The sequence below is a fragment of the Sinocyclocheilus anshuiensis genome, unplaced genomic scaffold, assembly GCF_001515605.1.
Source record: "Sinocyclocheilus anshuiensis isolate Anshui unplaced genomic scaffold, SAMN03320099.WGS_v1.1 scaffold283, whole genome shotgun sequence".
Lineage (NCBI taxonomy): Eukaryota > Metazoa > Chordata > Actinopteri > Cypriniformes > Cyprinidae > Sinocyclocheilus > Sinocyclocheilus anshuiensis.
The window spans coordinates 5232168-5250368 of NW_015549605.1; the positions used below are offsets into that span (position 1 = coordinate 5232168).

The window sequence follows — 18201 nt, forward strand, 5'->3', positions numbered from 1 at the left end:
AAACCTGGGCTTCCATACCACCTCAGCAGTGCCACAAACTGATCACCTCCATGCCATGCCGAATTGAGGCAGTAATTAAAGCAAAAGGAGCCCCTACCAAGTATTGAGTACATGTACAGTAAATGAACATACTTTCCAGAAGGCCAACAATTCACTAAAAAATGTTTTTTTTATTGGTCTTATGAAGTATTCTAATTTGTTGAGATAGTGAATTGGTGGGTTTTTGTTAAATGTGAGCCAAAATCATCACAATTAAAAGAACCAAAGACTTAAACTACTTCAGTCTGTGTGCATTGAATTTATTTAATACACGAGTTTCACAATTTGAGTTGAATTACTGAAATAAATGAACTTTTCCACGACATTCTAATTTATTGAGATGCACCTGTATATGTGTGTGTGTATACATATGTATATATAATTTATTTGTTCTTATTCAATTATATTAATATTTACTTATTTTATAGATAATTTATTTTAATTTAAATAATTTTATTGTTTATTTCTGTTTTTAGTAAAAGGGTTAGTTTTTTGTTAAATCTTTTTACTCAAATTATGATTTTTGTTTGTTTGTTTGTTTATTTTACTTCTTGTTTTTAACTTAAGTACATAAACCAAAAATGCTCAGTGCTGTTGTAATATAGTAGCCAAATACACACATGACAACACCTCAGTTAAATTCTACGTTTTACATATTTGTTGTGGCAGCTAGAAAATATCCTGCATGCGTCTACCAGTGTAGACTGTGCAATAAAACAGTGAATACGAAACAGTTTGCAGACCGTGCCATGGTTTTCTCCTCTCAGTTGGTGAGTTCTATGTTCTCGTCTTGTTCAGATGGTCTGATGTTTAGCAGCAGGGCAGCACGTGAATCCCGTGGCTCGTTCAATCATTTCAATCATCGAACGGCTCTTTATCGAGTGTCAAAGTGTGAACAGCAGTCTCACATGTCTCTAATTCTCACAATTTCTGTTTCTTTTCTCTCCTGCAGTCACAATGAGCGAAAGGTGACCTGCAAGCATCCCGTCACAGCCGTTCCTTCGCAAGACAACTGCATCTTTGTCGTCAACGAACAGTGAGTCATTTCTTTCTCGCTCTTCGTTTCCTGCAGCATTGAGTCAGAAACAGAGCGCTTTGTCTGAACTTCACACAGAAATCACATTCATGCTGCCTAATGCACTGCACAGTCATTTTTGGGGTGGATTGAATGTTGTTTAATAGGGGGTATAAAGAAATGAGATAATTAAAGTATTCATATTTCAGAGCAAGTCAAAAGATTGTTTTTCTGGGTCACTCGGCGCAAAAAACCTTTATTATTTTCCATTAGTCTGCTGATGGGTACATGAGTTGAGTGAATCTTACAAAAAATATGGTCAGAATATTATATAAATAAATTTTGTGTTAAAAAGTGACCTGAAATGCTTTAATGTAAAAATAAAATTTCATTTGCAGTATGAAAACAATTTAATTATTAATTTTATTATTATGAAAATATATGTATACGATTTAGAATTATAATTTTTTTTTTTCAGTATAATTATAATTAATGTTTATTTAAATATTAAATACAATTCTCTCTCTCTATGTAATTTATTTTAACATCTAAAATAAAATCTATTTTTCATAATTTATTTTTTAAATATATTTTTATTCCAGTTTTTTAATTACATTTTAAATAATTGATCATTTACTTTTTTATTTTATGAATTTTCTAATTTAAATATTTTCTTAGATGGGTGTTATGAGAAATCGGATATCACAGTATGAAAATGTTTTTTTAAATGTTACCATATTACTCAGATATATAGTTTTATATAATTATAATTAATTATATGCATTTTAAAATGTATGTGTGCTTTTTTATATCATTATATAAAATATAATTATTTTATATATAATTATTAATTTAATTTTTGCACCTATTTGCACTGATGTGCAATATAATTTCTTTGATTTTTGATGAAGCAGATTTTATTTGAATTTGCTTTGCTATTAGGATGAAACAATGTATTTGCAATATGCATAAATATATAAATATGTATGTATATTATATAAATGCATAATTTAGGTTTATGTATGGTGTATATATACTTATTTTGCAGGTCATATTAACCCCAAAATCATATCTTTATATAAATGTTTTCTTGACCTTTTTAATGAGATTCATCCGAAAGCATTACTATTCCCGTTCCGTCTGCTAACGGATAACGTGTTACTATTTGTGTGCGCGTTTGAAAAGAGTGAGCCACTAAATAGTCAACACACGCCCACATTTTCACACAAAGCCACTAGCAATTAACAGGCCGGCAGTTAATGAAGAGCTGCATCCGGACCGCTGTTCAGCTGGACTGGAGTCATGGCTTTATCCAGCTCTGCTCCTCTTCACAGCTCACCTCTCCTGTCCAACGCGAGCTGCTCTCCTGATAATTGCCCTCAAACCGCTGTCAAACACATCTCTAGTCTTTATCTCGCTCTCTTTCTCCTGCGTCCTCTAGCAAAGTCAACAACTTCCCTCCATTCCTCTGCCGTTTATCCAGTCTCTGCAGTCCCTGTTCACAGATAGTGAATAAACGGTGCTGCAGATAAACTTCAGATCCTCTCGCTCTGAACAGATGATGGGAGAGACTGAGCTCGTTTGGGAAAGAACCGTTTGTGCTGCAGATATTTGCATCTGATGAAGACGAGCGGGAGGAGGGTTTGTTCGCTCTCGTGTTGTTTCAAACAAGGCTGGGCGATTTTTCTGATTTTATCGGTTAATTCGAATGTAATGTTTTGCCACGATTTAATTTTTTTATAAATCGAGGAATCGCCATTTTGAATACAAATATTGCCAAACGTTAGAATTAGACACTTTGGCAATAACAGTAAAGAGAAAAGAACGCACGTAATTAACCGCTCACTAGGGCTGTGCGATATTGAAAAAAATGCGATACGCGATACCTTGTTAAAAAATGTGATACGATATTGCTTAAAGTGTGAAAAATCTATTTAAATTATATTTTAAAATATTTAAAAATGAAAATTATACAACCAATTTGTTTCACATTCTTTCTTGGAAAAGAAAGAATCACTACAACTTCTGAAAGTGACCAGCAGTGTTTTAGCAGTACATAAAAAGTAATGTCACAAATCAGAAAATGTAATTTTAACATCAGTGTGAATGACAAAAAAATGAATGACACTAATTTGATATCATTGTGACTTTGCTTTCCATACACGTTCAGTACTTCTTCATATACCACAGCAAAAACTATAGTCTGAGAAAGTTTAAACATGATTAAAGGCAAGTGAACAGTCAGTAAAAAAAAAGAAAGAAAAAGGGGGAAAAAAGAACAAATACACAATTTACAAGAATAGATCAAATAAATAGTATTTAGGTACAGAAATTTAATAATTAAGTGTAAAATAACACTGCATAGTGCTCACTGTATTAATTAAATTTAGATTAATCTTTGTTATAGCTGTTTTGTTTACATTAGTGACATATTCAGCAGCACGTATTTATAGGCTGCTGTCCCTTTAAATCCGACTGCACGGATCCAGTATAATGATACACATCCGATTTATTTCTCAGCTGTTTACATTCATTTAAAACATAACCGACTGTGTTTACGAATTTTGATTTAAGTAGCCTATTATTAAAATGATTCAAATATCGCATTCCATTGCGATATGCATATCGCAATATTTACATTTGCGATATTTCGATATTTTCGATATATCGTGCAGCCCTACCGCTCACGTGTGACACGCTCTGTGAAGGACCATAAGTAGAATATATCGCTTGGTGCCATTCACACAGAATGCGCTTTTGTGTTGACGGAGATGCGACGCGGGCAGTGGAATAGGAAAAAATGCAAGAAGATGGGAGTTGAACATCTTTTAATAACTAGAGCACCTCGTTTTATAAAACCGTTTCATGCATGAAACGCGAATGCAACAGTCAAACGTGTCCATGTTTACATAGAAAAAAAATGGAAAAGCAGCGCAAGCGAATAAAAAACCTGTAAAGAACTACTACTGTATGTCCGATATTTCATGTTTGCAACATGCTGACAGGCTGAAAGCTGCTCTTCATTGTTTTTACAGAACATTTATAGTTAATAATCGTCTACTGGTCTAATACCTTCAGTCATTTTGAATTTGAATTACGTTGACTTTTAAGATTTTTTTAAAGCATTTTTCTAGTATTATTTCTGAACATATAATATGTATAAGACAAGTTTGTACAGGATGTAGTTGTAGTTCCTGTGTCTTTTCTGCAAAGATATTTAACAAGGGATTTGTTTAACATTTACATCATGTTGACAACTTTGTGTGGTGCACTTGGAATAGAATTTTCTTTAACTAGAGGGTTAATAAAGAAAAAGTTACTTGAATCATGTTGTAGTTACATTTTCAAGTTGACTAGTTAAAAATCGTACAAAATCGAGAATCGGTCAAATGTTCTGAGAAAATCGAGATTTAATTTTTTTGCCATATCGCCCAGCCCTATTTCAAACCGTTTGACTTTGTTTCTTCTGTGGAAAACAAAAGATGTTTCCCGTTTCTTTTTCTTAGAACAGACTCTTTCAACCTCCAAAGATGAGATAAAATGACAAAAAAAAAGAATTATAAAAGTCAACCGTATGACTTGTGCGACATATTGTAGGTAGTATTGTTAACTAAATCTAAAACTTGTTAAAAATTATTAGAAATGAGAAATTATTAGAAACTAGAAATAGTTAGAAATTAGAAAAAATTTAACAAAAACTTCAGTTGAAATTTTACTCACAAAAATATGGCATATGTGTGTGTGTGTATGTGTATATACTGTGTATATATATATATATATATATATATATAAATGTGTATGTGTAAAATTTGGTCATATATATATATATAGATAGATGATAGATAGATAGATAGATAGATAGATAGATATAGATAGATAGATATAGATATAATATGATATAAACCTAAAAAACTGTCAGAAGTTTTAATGTATATATTCATATTTTTGTAAAATAAGCTCAAAAAGCTAATCACAGTGGCATATAAAACAAGTGACTAAAACTTTAAATAAAATAAAATAAGAAAATTGACGGTATAAAATTAAAAGCTGTTTTAATGTGTATATATTGATATTTTTATATTTTTTTGTAAAATAAACCCCAAAAACTAATAAAAATGATAAAAGCACATACAGTATGAAACAAAAGCACAAATGATTAAAGCTTGAAATACAATTAAGAAGACAACTGAACATATAAAACTAAAAGCTAATTCAAAATAATAATAAATACTCTAATAGTATATTAATGATACTATAATAATGTTGATTGCAGGTCTTCTGAAGTGCTCAAGTCATAAACACTGCTTTTATAATGCTGCTTTTATCCGTCCTCATTGATTTTCAGTGTTTGAAATGTTTTGTTAAACATCTCCTTTAGTTTTCTGTTGAAGAACGACCATCATGCAGGTTTGAAACAACATGAGGGTGAGCGAACGATGACAGCACTTTCATTTTGGGTGAATTATTGATGTAATGAGCTGAATGTGAAGTGTTTTGAGAGCGGGCTGAACTATAGCGTGGCAGATAATGAGAGAAGGCAGTGTCTAGTGTTTAATTTCTTCTGCTGCTGATGGCAGGTTTCAATTATCACCTCCATCCTGCTTTTCTGTGAAGTCGATGTTAATGAGATTTACACCTATTTTTACTCTGACGTGAGAAAGTCTCACTGTGAGGTGTGCGTGCGTTTGTGAGACGATGACATGATGTTCGTGCAGGTCCCCATCTCCATTACTTCAAGATATAACGCAGAGCTCAAGACCTGTGCTTGTCTTGATTGCTTCGTTGCAGAGAATTAGAGAGAAAACGGTTGCTGTTTTTGCAGTTATGTGGCAAAAGAAATCCGTAGAAAGTAAGAGATTGAGTTGTTTTGGGTATTTAAGGTATTTTAATTAAATGTGAAATTGAATTTTCGGACATTCAGCTCCTCGTCGTCAAGCCATAGATTCATGTTTCAGGCTGCATTGCGTTTTAAGGCCATTGATTCGTCTTAATCAGCCGGACAATGAAGGTTTCCAGAGTATCAACGGTTGTTGAGATTGATGCATCTGCCCCGTATGAACCACTTACGAGAGACTGAAAATAGCAGTATGTCTTGTCTTCTAATTTGCACAAAATCAGTTTTAAAATACATATTATTTTTTTAAATCTAAAACAAACAAACATTTTAATATCATTTTATTAAAAAATAATAATAATTATATATACTTGTATTATAATACATACATATATTTGTATGTATTTTCATAAGATTGAAATTCTGGGTTTAGTGTGACAATAAAATCTAAGCTTAAAAAGCAGTAAAAAAAAAAGGTGACATTTTAATTGGACTTTCACAAAAGAAAATAATTTAACAATTTTAATAAGTTTTAAATAGTTTTAAAATTACAGTTTTCATTTGCACAAAATAATTTTTTAAATATGTATTTAAAAACATCCACATTATAAAATTTTCATTATGTTCAATAATATTTAATAATATTTACACACTTAATTTGAAAATTAATTGCAACTGTAATTGGATATTACAAAATATTCCTAGTTTTTTTTATTTGATACAAATATTTTTCACACAAAATATTTTGAAATTGTTTAATTATTTTTTATCATAACAGTAAAACAATGTTTTTTTATGTTGTTTTTTTATTTTTAGAATTTATTTTTATATTTTAGGATTGCAAGTCTAGGCTTAGGGGTAAAACAATTCAAACTAAACATAAAATGCATTTGAAATTTAGTAAAAATAAATGATATTGTAGTAAAAAGTGACGTTGTAATTGGACTTTTATATACCAGAGAGAAAAAAATAACTATTTTAATTAGTTTTATTAGCTTTATTGTCTGGAAATGAGTTCCTCATCACATTTTTACTTAGCACAAAATATTTTGTAGAAGAAAAAAAAAAACATCCAGCTTATAAAATTTTAAAAATACACAAACATGTATTACAATTTTATCAATAATTTCTTCTTTATTTTTCACGTCATTTTTATAGCATATTCTATTTCAGGAATTTAATAATAACATTTTTATAATGTTTTTTCATACTTTAAGATTGAAAGTGTGGGTTTAGTGGTAAAACAAAGGAGTTTAAACATAAAATGTATTTGAAAAGTAGTACAAATAAATAGTTATAGTCATATGTGAAATTTTAATTGGACTTTCATATAACCAAATGATGATGCAATGCTAGCCTAATGGTAGCGCTAGAGCTTCACTTCGCTCACGGCCTGGTTCTGTTGCTCCTGATCTGTTTTTAACTTCTGTTCGTGTGATTGTACACAGCACTTGTTACGAGAGCCAGACACAGTCACTTTCACTACACGGCGACACACGTCTGTGGCGTTCGGCCTTAAGTATCCTCGTTTCTCATCGTCACAGTGGAAGCTCATTAATTTGCGCAGTCATTTTTTTCAGCCTCCTCATATTTCCTCATTCTGTGGCACTCTGTTGATGTATGAGGCCGGTGTGTGCCGTAATAGTGCTCGCTGTGCCATATAAACTCGGACTAAAGTGTCAGATGCCCTTCATTAACCGTGCAGTTACTGTATATTTGAGTGTTTCTTCAATTACTTTTAGAAAATAAACTCTCCTACAGTACACTTTTCACACTATCTAGGTTTTCACTATCACACTTTCTAAAATGTCCAAGTTTTAAAATGTTTAAACAAATATACATGTAATATTTAATAATATTTACACACTTAATTTGAAAATGAATTGCAACTGTAATTGGATATTACAAAATATTCCTAGTTTTTAATTTTTTTTATTTGATATAAATATTTTTCACACAAGATTTAGAAATAGTTTAATTATTTTTTAACATAACAGTAAAACAATGTTTTAAATTTTTTATGTTGTTTTTTTATTTTTAGAGATGATTTTTATATTTTAGGATTGCAAGTCTAGGCTTAGGGGTAAAACAATTAAAACTAAATATAAAATGCATTTGAAATTTAGTAAAAATAAATGATATTGTAGTAAAATGTGACGTTGTAATTGGACTTTCATATAACAGAGAGAAAAAAATAAAAATTTTCATTAGTTTTATTAGCTTTATTGAAAAAATATTTTTTAGAAGAAAAAAAAACATCCAGATTATAAAATGTTCATAGCTAGAATTTTGTTTATCCTAAATGCACTCATGAAATTGAATAATATTTGCACACTTTTTTTGCACAATTTGAAATAATAATAATAATAATTACAACTTGATTGGAAATTACACAATAAAAACATAAAAAAATAAAATAAAATGTGACAACTTAATTGGACATTGGTGTAGCAAAAATATTTGTTTTCCCCAAAAAATTGTTTAAAATAAAAATCAAGTTAAAAAAACACCCTTTATTATATGCATATATTAGCATTATGATTGCAGTATATCACAGCTAGTTTAGCGGAAAGTTGTGCAACAGATTGAGTCGCCTTCAGCAACGTCACAACCTGCCAGAAGTCCAGCTGAGATGACTCAGACCCGTGAGGCGGCGGCGGGGTTTAGGGGGAAACTTTGACGCAAAAACTACCAGCGTCAGTGTAATTAAACAGAAAATAATGTGAGCCGTATGTCAAACAGTGTTGTCATAGGTCCAGTATCTTGAGGCTAGTAATTTTGCTCTATAATAATTTCTTCCACAACACCTTCACTCCTTTCTCATATTATTTCTCTTATTTCTTCTCTAATGTTTACCTGCTGGAAAATCCAAGTCATATCAGCCCAAGTTGGTCATCTAGCTTAACTAACCAGGTCAACCTTGAACCCACCAGCATGATGAACACCTAGAAACCATATGAAACCAGTGTCTAGAATCAGAAACTGGTTTTAGCTGGATTTTCCAGTAGGGTTGCCAAGAATCTTCTTCATTTCATGGTTTCAACCATATAAAACCAGCATTTACCATCAGAATCTAGTTTTAGCTGGATTTTCCAGTAGGTTTGCTATTTATCTTTATTTGACAATTTTTTGTTAATAATCCCCTAGAAACCAGATAAAACCAGCATCTACCATGAGAAGATGGCAACCCTAGTGGAAAATCCAGCTGAAACCAGTTAAAACCAGCAACCCATAATCAACTTAATTTGATGGTTTCAACTAATGACCATCTAAAACATAAAACCAGTGTCTACCATCAGAAGCTGGTTTTAGATGGATTTTCCAGTAGGGTTGCCATTAATCATCTTTATTTCATGATTTCAACCAGTGCATACCATAAAAAGCTGGTTTTAGCTGGATTTTCCAGTAGGATTGCCAAGAACCTTCTTCATTTCATGATTTCAATTAAATAAAACCAGCGTCTACCATCAAATGTTGGATTTAGCTGGTTTTTCCTGTAGGTTTGCCATTTATCTTCTTCTTTTCTTGGTTTCAGCCATATAAAACCAGCGTTTACCATCAAAATCTAGTTTTAGCTGGATTTTCCGGTAGGGTTGCCATTAATGTTCTTTATTTGACCGTTTCAGTTAATGACCACCTAGAAACCAGATAAAACCAGCATCTACCATGAGAAGATTGCAACCCTACTGGAAAATCCAGTTAAAACCATCAACTCTTAATCATCTTCATTTGATGGTTTCAATTAATCACCACCTAAAACCATATAAAACCAGTGTCTACCATCAGATGCTGGTTTTAGCTGGATTTTCCAGTAAGTTTGCCATTAATCATCTTCTTTTGACAGTTGCATTGTTGAATGCGTGTCATAACTATAATTTGAGTTCTCAAAACCCCAAATGACTATGTATTCAGTTCATTTTCTTTCCTTTTTTTCTGTTTTCTAGACTGAATTGTGGGAAACTTGTCCATCCTGTTTTAAACAGGTAATGCTTTGCAGGGGTCTCTTCTCTCATCCGCTTCTTTTGAACCGCAGAGCCTCCATTCATCTCTGGTTGTTTTGCCATTCTGTCTCATTAATTCTACTCAAACACTATCCCAAGGCACTGTTTGAACTGGATTGCCTGATATCCTGCTATGCATCGCTAATGTGGAGATATGCAAGATTTATGTGTGCCGTCCGATTTGTCTTACCCACGTTGAATATGAAACATGAATCTCCTCATGTTGAAGTCGCTCTCAGTCAGGAAATGAATTATGTTGTCCTCGGCCACTTCGGCAGGGGTCCCGTAATCCCACGTATCACGACGAGACGGAGCACTTCGAGTCTGTAAACAGTCCCATCAAACACGGGCCAGAGATGAAACACTCATTCGTCATGAGTCGCAGTTTAACACGCAGCGCCGTGGGGCTCGACGTACACGCGCCTCCGGTGGCCCCCGTCAGATCTAGAGCGATGCCATTCTGCTCGTTTCTGCCATTAAGTGACAGGCCTTTGACTCTTTAACACTAAGTTTGAAGCTTTTTATAGCTGCCATCAAAACAAATCGCGCCATTGGAAATGTCCCTGAAAGTAACGCACGTTAAAGCACTTAACTGGGACAAAAATGTTGTTCTGAAAGCAAGCAAGACGGGGAAAGTTCAGCTGCTTCCTGAACGTGTCCTAGAGGCCTGCTGTCCTCATTCTGGCATTGTTTGGGCCAAGATACCCAAAAAGACCTGCTGCAAATGAAAATGATGAGTTGAAGGGCATGAGAGACAAATAGTGGCAGAGAGTTTTAAAGCCTTGCATGACTCGCACGTTTTAGCCGATGACCTCCAGTCGAGCCGGTGCCCAACCAACCCACAAACCCATGTGAACATCCCCTCCATCAATTATCTCTGGATTCGGCGTGCTTTAGCTTCTCCACATGGGGCTAATTTCACACTCGCTGCCACTCTTCCTCTAAAGACGCTGTCAGATGTCAGCTGAATGATGGCCGCCAGCGTGGCTACCGAGCGCACGCTAAAGCTCATTATTTGAGAAGAGATTAATTAATGAACGCTAATAGCCGTGTTGAATGCTCAATTTAATTTGAGATCAGCGGCCTGGAAGGTCGTACTTAGATCTGTGTGCAACCCTGACCCGGCTTTCCTCCCTGTCCTTCCTTGAATACCTCTGGGATGGACTGTTGTGTAATGTTTTGTATTTTTCGTGGTGCTGGTGTGTGCATGACTGCTGACTGTTTTGATGCTTTGACTTGTTTCCAATGCAAAATCAGATGCTTGTGTCAAACGGCAAGCACACATGCAAACGATGTTTGTTAAAGAAGTAGTTCAGCCAAAATGTCTTCATTTACTCACCTTCGTGTTGTTCCAAACCTGTATGACTTTCTTTTTTTAATGCAATTATAATAAGCTGCAAAAAGCACCCGAAAGCTCCATAAAAGTAGTCCAGACAACCCGCGCATGTCATTTAAAGTCTTCTCACGTTCTATCACATTAATTTATTGGTCTCTTCTGACTTTTTTAAAGTTTAAAAATCCTTGAAACAAGTTAACTTTGCCTGGGAAGCAACATTGAGATATCAAGACTTGTTTTCATAGATTATATCTTGAATATGAGTGTATTTGTCTCGAACAAAATACACTTAAGTTTTTTATGAGATTTATATAAAGCACTTTTATTTTGACTTTTTTGTCCTGATGCATTTCTTGCAGATTTTTTAAAACTTGTTTATACTTACAACAAGTGAAATAGGACAATATGCACTTATATTCAATTACATTTCAATGTTGGCCACTCAATTAAGAAGTAACAATTAACCGTTTTTTTTTTTTATTTATTTTTTGGCAGTGAACTGAATGATCGAAAAGACTCATTAGAATGATTTGTCCTCAAACTGGACATCTGCATTTCCCATGAGAAAGCGGGCACAGATGTTAAGATTTTCAGTGAATTGCTTCTTCAGTTTTGGTCTGTTCTTCACACAAAGCTATTGTATGACATCAGATGACTTGGGTTACAGTGCCAAGCATATGACTAGGATACAGTCATACGGGCCACTTTTATGATGCTTTAGTTTTTTGCCTTGTTGGAGCTTGACATCTTCAGTTCTCCTTCACTTTCATGATTGTGAAAAAAGCAGCCGGGATATTCTTCAAAACATCTCATTCTGTGTTCAGCTGAAGAGATAAAGCCACACAGGTTTGAAACGACATGACACAGAAGTCATTTTTGAATAAACCATCCCTTTTAACCTCCTGATGCAGTTTGTGGGACGCAAATAACAGACTGTTTAACCACTGCTAGTATTCAGCCTTTTGTAAAACAGAAAGTGTTTTCCTCATGCGACGTGACCCAGAAGCCAGACAGCTCTTATATTTTACCCTGGTGTTCTCTCCTCTCCCTTGCTCCAGATAGCAGCCCTTTCCCTAGACATCGTCGCTCTACCGTAGCATCGAAATATAGGCCAACCCTACGGGACAGAGCCTCTCGACTGAGCGTCCGTGTGCTATGGGATTTCAGGGTTTATGGCCGTATTTATTGTGTTTTCTCTTCACTTTCATTAAATAAGATGGTGGCGTTTGTTTTACAGCCTTGATTTTTCTGGCGTTGGGTTTGCTTTTGCCCTTCAGCTCTACTGGGTCATAAACTGCGTCTGCGGTATGTCAGAGCTGGAGCTGGCAGGCCATTTAAGGTTGTCTATTGTGTAGGAGTAGATCAGCGGAGACGTGGAGTGAGTAATTGCTTTGATGCATGGGGCCTGTCTCCTCTATTTCTCTCTTTCTCATTCTGTCTCAGTGCTGAAGTGCTCTGGCTTATTAAAACAGCCGTTTAGAGGCCAGAACTTCCTGAGTGTCTCGCAGAAGCTCCAGAACTTTTATCATTTATCTGCACGGCACATCTCTCAGCCTTCACAGTCTTCTGGTTATTTTAAATCTGATGTCAGGTGTGGCTGGCTGTCGATTACCACAAACAGTCTTCTTTAATTGGTAAAAATTAATTGGTAAATACATCTGCAGTCTGTTTTTGTTGAAGCAGTTTTCTTAAAAATGTTATTTGTGCTCCAGACTAGATTTCTGTCATGCAAAGGTACTTTGAATCCTGCAACGAATGCTGGCCACAGAATATGTCATTAAATGAATATGTTAGTCTTTATGACTCCTGTTTTAAATAAATTATAAATGCAAATAATAGTCATCATGTAGCTTTTGAAGTGTGCAGTTTTCATTCTGAGCAACAGGTAAATCTGTCATGTTCTCTCAATGAATTGATTAAAAATCCTGCCAATTCATATGCAGTAATCTTGAAATATGACGTGCATATATATACAGTTCTACAATATGTTTACATCTATATTTATGTATCACATAAATATACATATGAAATAAATACGTTAAAAAATTCAACAGAATTCATGAAAATGAGATTTAAGGACCCTTATTTATTTATTTATGCATTAGAACAGTATTTTCATTATTTTCACTATATATATATATATATATATATACACACACACATACATACATACAAACACATGGACCCTTGATTTATTTATTTATTTTTACATTATAACATTATTTTCTGTATATAAACCATGGTGACTTTGCGTGCAGAAAACGGTTTATCAAGCTATTACTGCTTTTCTGTTTTGCTTCCATTTTGAGGTTCTTTAGTATAAAAGCTTTTGAGTAAATTATTGTCTGTAGTAGTCGACAGCATGCAGTAAATACTGTAAATAACCCAGAATCTTCCCATAAGTCTGAATGATGTACAAATTAGATTAATTTGTGATGTTCCTCCTCTTGTCTTCCCCTCACCTCTTCCAGACCAGCGACCAAAGCACCAGCGGCCGAGAAGAAAGAACGTCCAACCAGCACCATGAGCGAAGCGTCGAACTACACGGGCGGCTCAGACTATACCACACATCCCAGCAGCCCCACAACCAGAGTGAGTCACTAACTCACTCACTGATCTTGGCCTAGTTCCAGCATGACAGATTGGACTGTCCCATCATGCATCAATAGCATGTTACACAATTATGTCCTCATTACTGCACATTTGCTTCATTGCCTTTGCTCTGTGATGTTGAGTTGATATAGAGTATCATAAAAATGCAGTGGGTTAGGATGGGTGACTAGTTGTTCAGCTAGTTAAAAATCCATCTCAAGCAAGCATTAATGTGTTTTTCTCTGCACCTTCACTCATTTAATCTTAGTGTTTCCATCATGCATTTTTAATGCAATATCTTGCATAAAAATTTGTGGATGGTCTCTGAGAAGTTTCTAAATCAGATTAATTATTCAAGGCTTTCGAAAGACTAGTCGACTTGTCATTCAGACAACCCACTGAAAATATAATTTTGCACATCCCTAAACTTTGTATAACATAAAAACACCCAAACAAGATAAACAATTAATGAGTGGCTGTGGCTCATAATGCCGGCGTTTCTCAAATAAATAAATGAACATGCGTATGCATACAGTACGTACATGTATAAAGCTATCAAGCGATTAAACTTTTTAATCTAATTAATTACCCAAATCAAATTTTGCTGAGAAATAAAAAAAAAAGATAATTTAAAGTCATTTTTGTGTTAAATGAGAAAAGTGTCAAATAGACAAAAAAAAAAAGAAATATTTTATTTGATTCAACATCAAATAAATAGTTTTTTTCAGAAGCTGCATCTGAATTAGTATTTAGGTATATTTACAGACCATTTATTGCAGCTCTGAGGTGGCATTTACACCTTGCATTTACAATTGCATAAATAATGCGACAAATGCAATGTTTTTTTTTTTTATTAATTTGTAATTAGTTCAAAATTATTTTATTCTTTTTCATTTAATTTAAATTTGTAATTAGTTTTTAAATTAATTTATTATTATTTATTTATTTTTAATAAAATGATACTCTAAGTAAAAAACTAAAACTGCCAGTAGGTGGCAGTAAATGTCTTGGATAATGAGTGAGTCATTGAGTCATTCATTCATTCAATTCATTCAAACAGCTGATTCATTTAGAAATGAAGTAAATGGTTCTCTTTATGAATGAGTCATTGAATCATTGTTTCACCTGATTTGTTCAAAAATGTGGATTTATTTAGAAACAAAATACTGCTGTCTGTTGATCGGAGTTGCACAAAAGTTCTGCTATGCCTTTATAGGTAATATTTTCATTGGCAAAATTGAGCAAAAACAGACAGTATTGGATCTAAAATAGAACACAACATGAACTTCTTATTTATTGAACTGTTGTTTAATTGAATTTATATAAATATAAGACAAAAACTCATACGGGGGCATTAAATGTGCATTAAATGTCTTAATAAATTAAACGTGTTATTTTTCCCTAATTAATTAAACGAATGCGCTAAATCCAAGTGCTTATATAAATACACGAACACATACATTCATAAGGCTAAATTATTTTCTAAGATAATAATGTCAGTTTGTCTCAGAAGATGCTAAGATGATGAAATGAGACTGGTTTTTCATTCTGATGATTTATTGTCAGCATTTATCATTGGAGGGGTCCAGAGATCAGCGACTTGCTCATCTGTATGATTGTGTCTCATTAGAGCAAGACGAATGACAGATATGCTCTTCTCAGATTGTTGCCCGTGTGTTTTGGCTTCTGTTAAGCAGTTTTTTTAACGTTCTGAGGGTTCGATAGTGCTGTTGATTCATAATGCATGCGCTAAACGACTTCACTAGTAAGTTGTGATTATTTACAGCTTCATCGTTGAATAATGTATACAGGCAAGCTTGAGCCCTCACGAGTGTCGTTTCTGAGAATTCTCTCCTCTCCCCCTGTTTGCAGCTGTCCAGGTCCTCAAAGAAAGTCCACAACTTTGGCAAGAGGTCCAACTCCATCAAGAGGAACCCCAATGGCCTGGTGGTGAAAAATGGCTGGCTTTACAAACAGGTTTGTGGCTCCGGTGCTCCTACAAACCATTAATACACCTTTGCATATGTGTGAGAGAATCTCATGTATAAATGTGCACAAAAAAGTATGTAGCATTATAAAATAAGGATTTTTGGCGAGTTATTTACTTTTTTTTTTTTTTGCATTAAAACATTATTTTCATGACAGTTAAACACATTAGGACATAGATTCTCATTACTGTAATACAGTAAATTAATTCTCATCAATCATCCCCTTCTGATATTTTATTTTATTGTTAATTTTGATTTATTATTTATTAAATATAATATTATTTATACATTAATATACTTTTGCTTTGCATCATGGTACTTTAAAGTACATCAATAGGAAAAAATATGAAATTTAGAAAATTAGATTTTTGGGCCCTTGGGGTGTTTTGCTAAATTAAAAATAAATTTACATTTCTATTTACATTTAGTCATTTAGCAGATGCTTTTATCCAAAGCGACTTACAAATGAGGACAATAAAATAAATAAAAATTAAATTTGGTAATTTTTTAATAAAAAATACATTTGGTCATTTTTTTATAATTTATTTATTATAATTTTATATTAATATAATTTTATTTTGCATGATACTAATCATATGCATTTCCTTAGTAACCTGATGTATTAAAAAAAACTAAAATATCATGTTTATATCACAGAACATGACCAACTGAGATAAAAGTTTTCAGTTGAGCAGTTTTGATGGTTATTTAGTTGCTGATGGTCACGTTTTCTGAGATTTGCCTGCACTTAAAAGCTTATCCATCAAACGTTTCATCCGTGCTTCATCTGCCTTTGTTTTTATGCAGGCCATGCACGACTCCACAAGCACATTTGTGCTTTTGCATCATATTTTTCACAACCGCTTCTCATAAAAGCCAGATCGAAATAAACACATAAAGCGTTACGGTCGCATCAGTAAGTTGAGCGCGTCTTTGTGTGTGTGATCGCTGCACCAGCATTCCTTTGAAAGCATCGTGTTTCCACGAAAAACACGACTACAGAGGTGGTCTCTCCTCTTCCCCAAACATCCTCCATCAAAGCTGCTCCCGCAGCACAAGCAAAATTGTCAGACTTTGTTGTCTGAATTCAAATTTACATGCTTACATGGTGCAAACATTAACACAACAAACAGTAAAACACGAGGGAGGAATATGAATATGATTCATGCCTCAGATAAATGAGTCGCCTTGAAAAAAAGAGAGAGTTTCCATTCTGGAGAGCAGCAGCAAACAAAGCAGGGATATTTGAGGAAAATAAGCGTGTATTAGAAAGGGGCGGGATTTCTGTGCTGCACTGTGATTGGTCGGCTGGTTTGATTGATGACTGTGCTGCTGGATTTTGCAGGACAGTACTGGAATGAAGATGTGGAAGAAGAGATGGTTTGTTCTGTCTGACATGTGCCTCTTCTACTATAGAGGTGAGTCGAGTGTCTCTGTTTATAAAAACACACCAATGTGTCTGATTTTCCTGTTTATGTGTGAGAATAAATTCATCTCTGAACACTTTCTGTTGACTTTTGCTGCAATGTGATCAAGTGACACATTTGCGCTGCTATCTGTGGGTTTTACGCTGTGTATTTTTCTAATCTTAGCACTGTATGTCTACTAAATGGATGGTTTCTACTATAATGTGCTCTTCCAAAAGTTTTTTTTTAGTGATCTGAATAAAATTTGCGAGTGCAGTAACCGGGATTACTGAATGATTCGGATTCCACATAATGATTTTGAATCACTAATGATTCAATTTGGTTCTTTTGATTCCTTCTGTGGTTCATTCTGAGTGATTCAGTGAGTGAGTCAGTAGACTGATTCAAACTGGTAACACAGGAATTCAAAAGTGAGTCTTTTTTTATTGATTCGTTAAAAAGAACTAGTTCATAAGTCTTTTTTTTATAATTCTACGATTGTCAGTTATGATTTACATAATGGGTAATTTACTGTCAGCCAGTCATTATCTTGATATTATATTATCTCAATAGAATTACCCTGATGAGGTTTATTTTGCACTAATGATCTTTTGACTGAACATCTCACTTCTCACGGATGGCTACTTAACAAGTAAACAAATAAATGGATATAAATGTTGAAACATATATAACTTGTTTCTCTATTCAGTTATACAGCGTTGCCATTGACAGTGGTCACTATTTCAGTGTTATTTTAGTATTGTTTATATACTATTTTAGTATTTATTCACATTTTAAATAAACTTTTTTATATTTTTATTTTTAATAATTGTGTTGTACCTTTGTCTTTTTATTTTTATTATTTTAAAAATTATTATTATTTATTTTTAAAAATATTTCTGTTGCTTGATTTGTTTTTATTTCAGTTTTAGTCATTTTAGTACTTAAACATAATTTCAGTTTGTGTGTGAGTTAGGGGCTTTCAGAATG

At 33.6% G+C, this 18201-nt stretch overlaps 1 protein-coding gene across 1 annotated transcript in view; it reads left to right on the forward strand.

The window, feature by feature from the left end:
* LOC107658747 (pleckstrin homology domain-containing family A member 6-like) overlaps positions 1-18201 on the forward strand; it is a 167217-nt gene that overhangs the window by 104864 nt on the left and 44152 nt on the right. The window contains exons 4-7 of the mRNA XM_016447397.1: positions 992-1075; positions 13697-13817; positions 15690-15794; positions 17151-17223. Of these exons, the coding sequence (XP_016302883.1) occupies positions 992-1075; positions 13697-13817; positions 15690-15794; positions 17151-17223 (383 nt within the window). The remainder of the gene's footprint in view (positions 1-991; positions 1076-13696; positions 13818-15689; positions 15795-17150; positions 17224-18201) is intronic.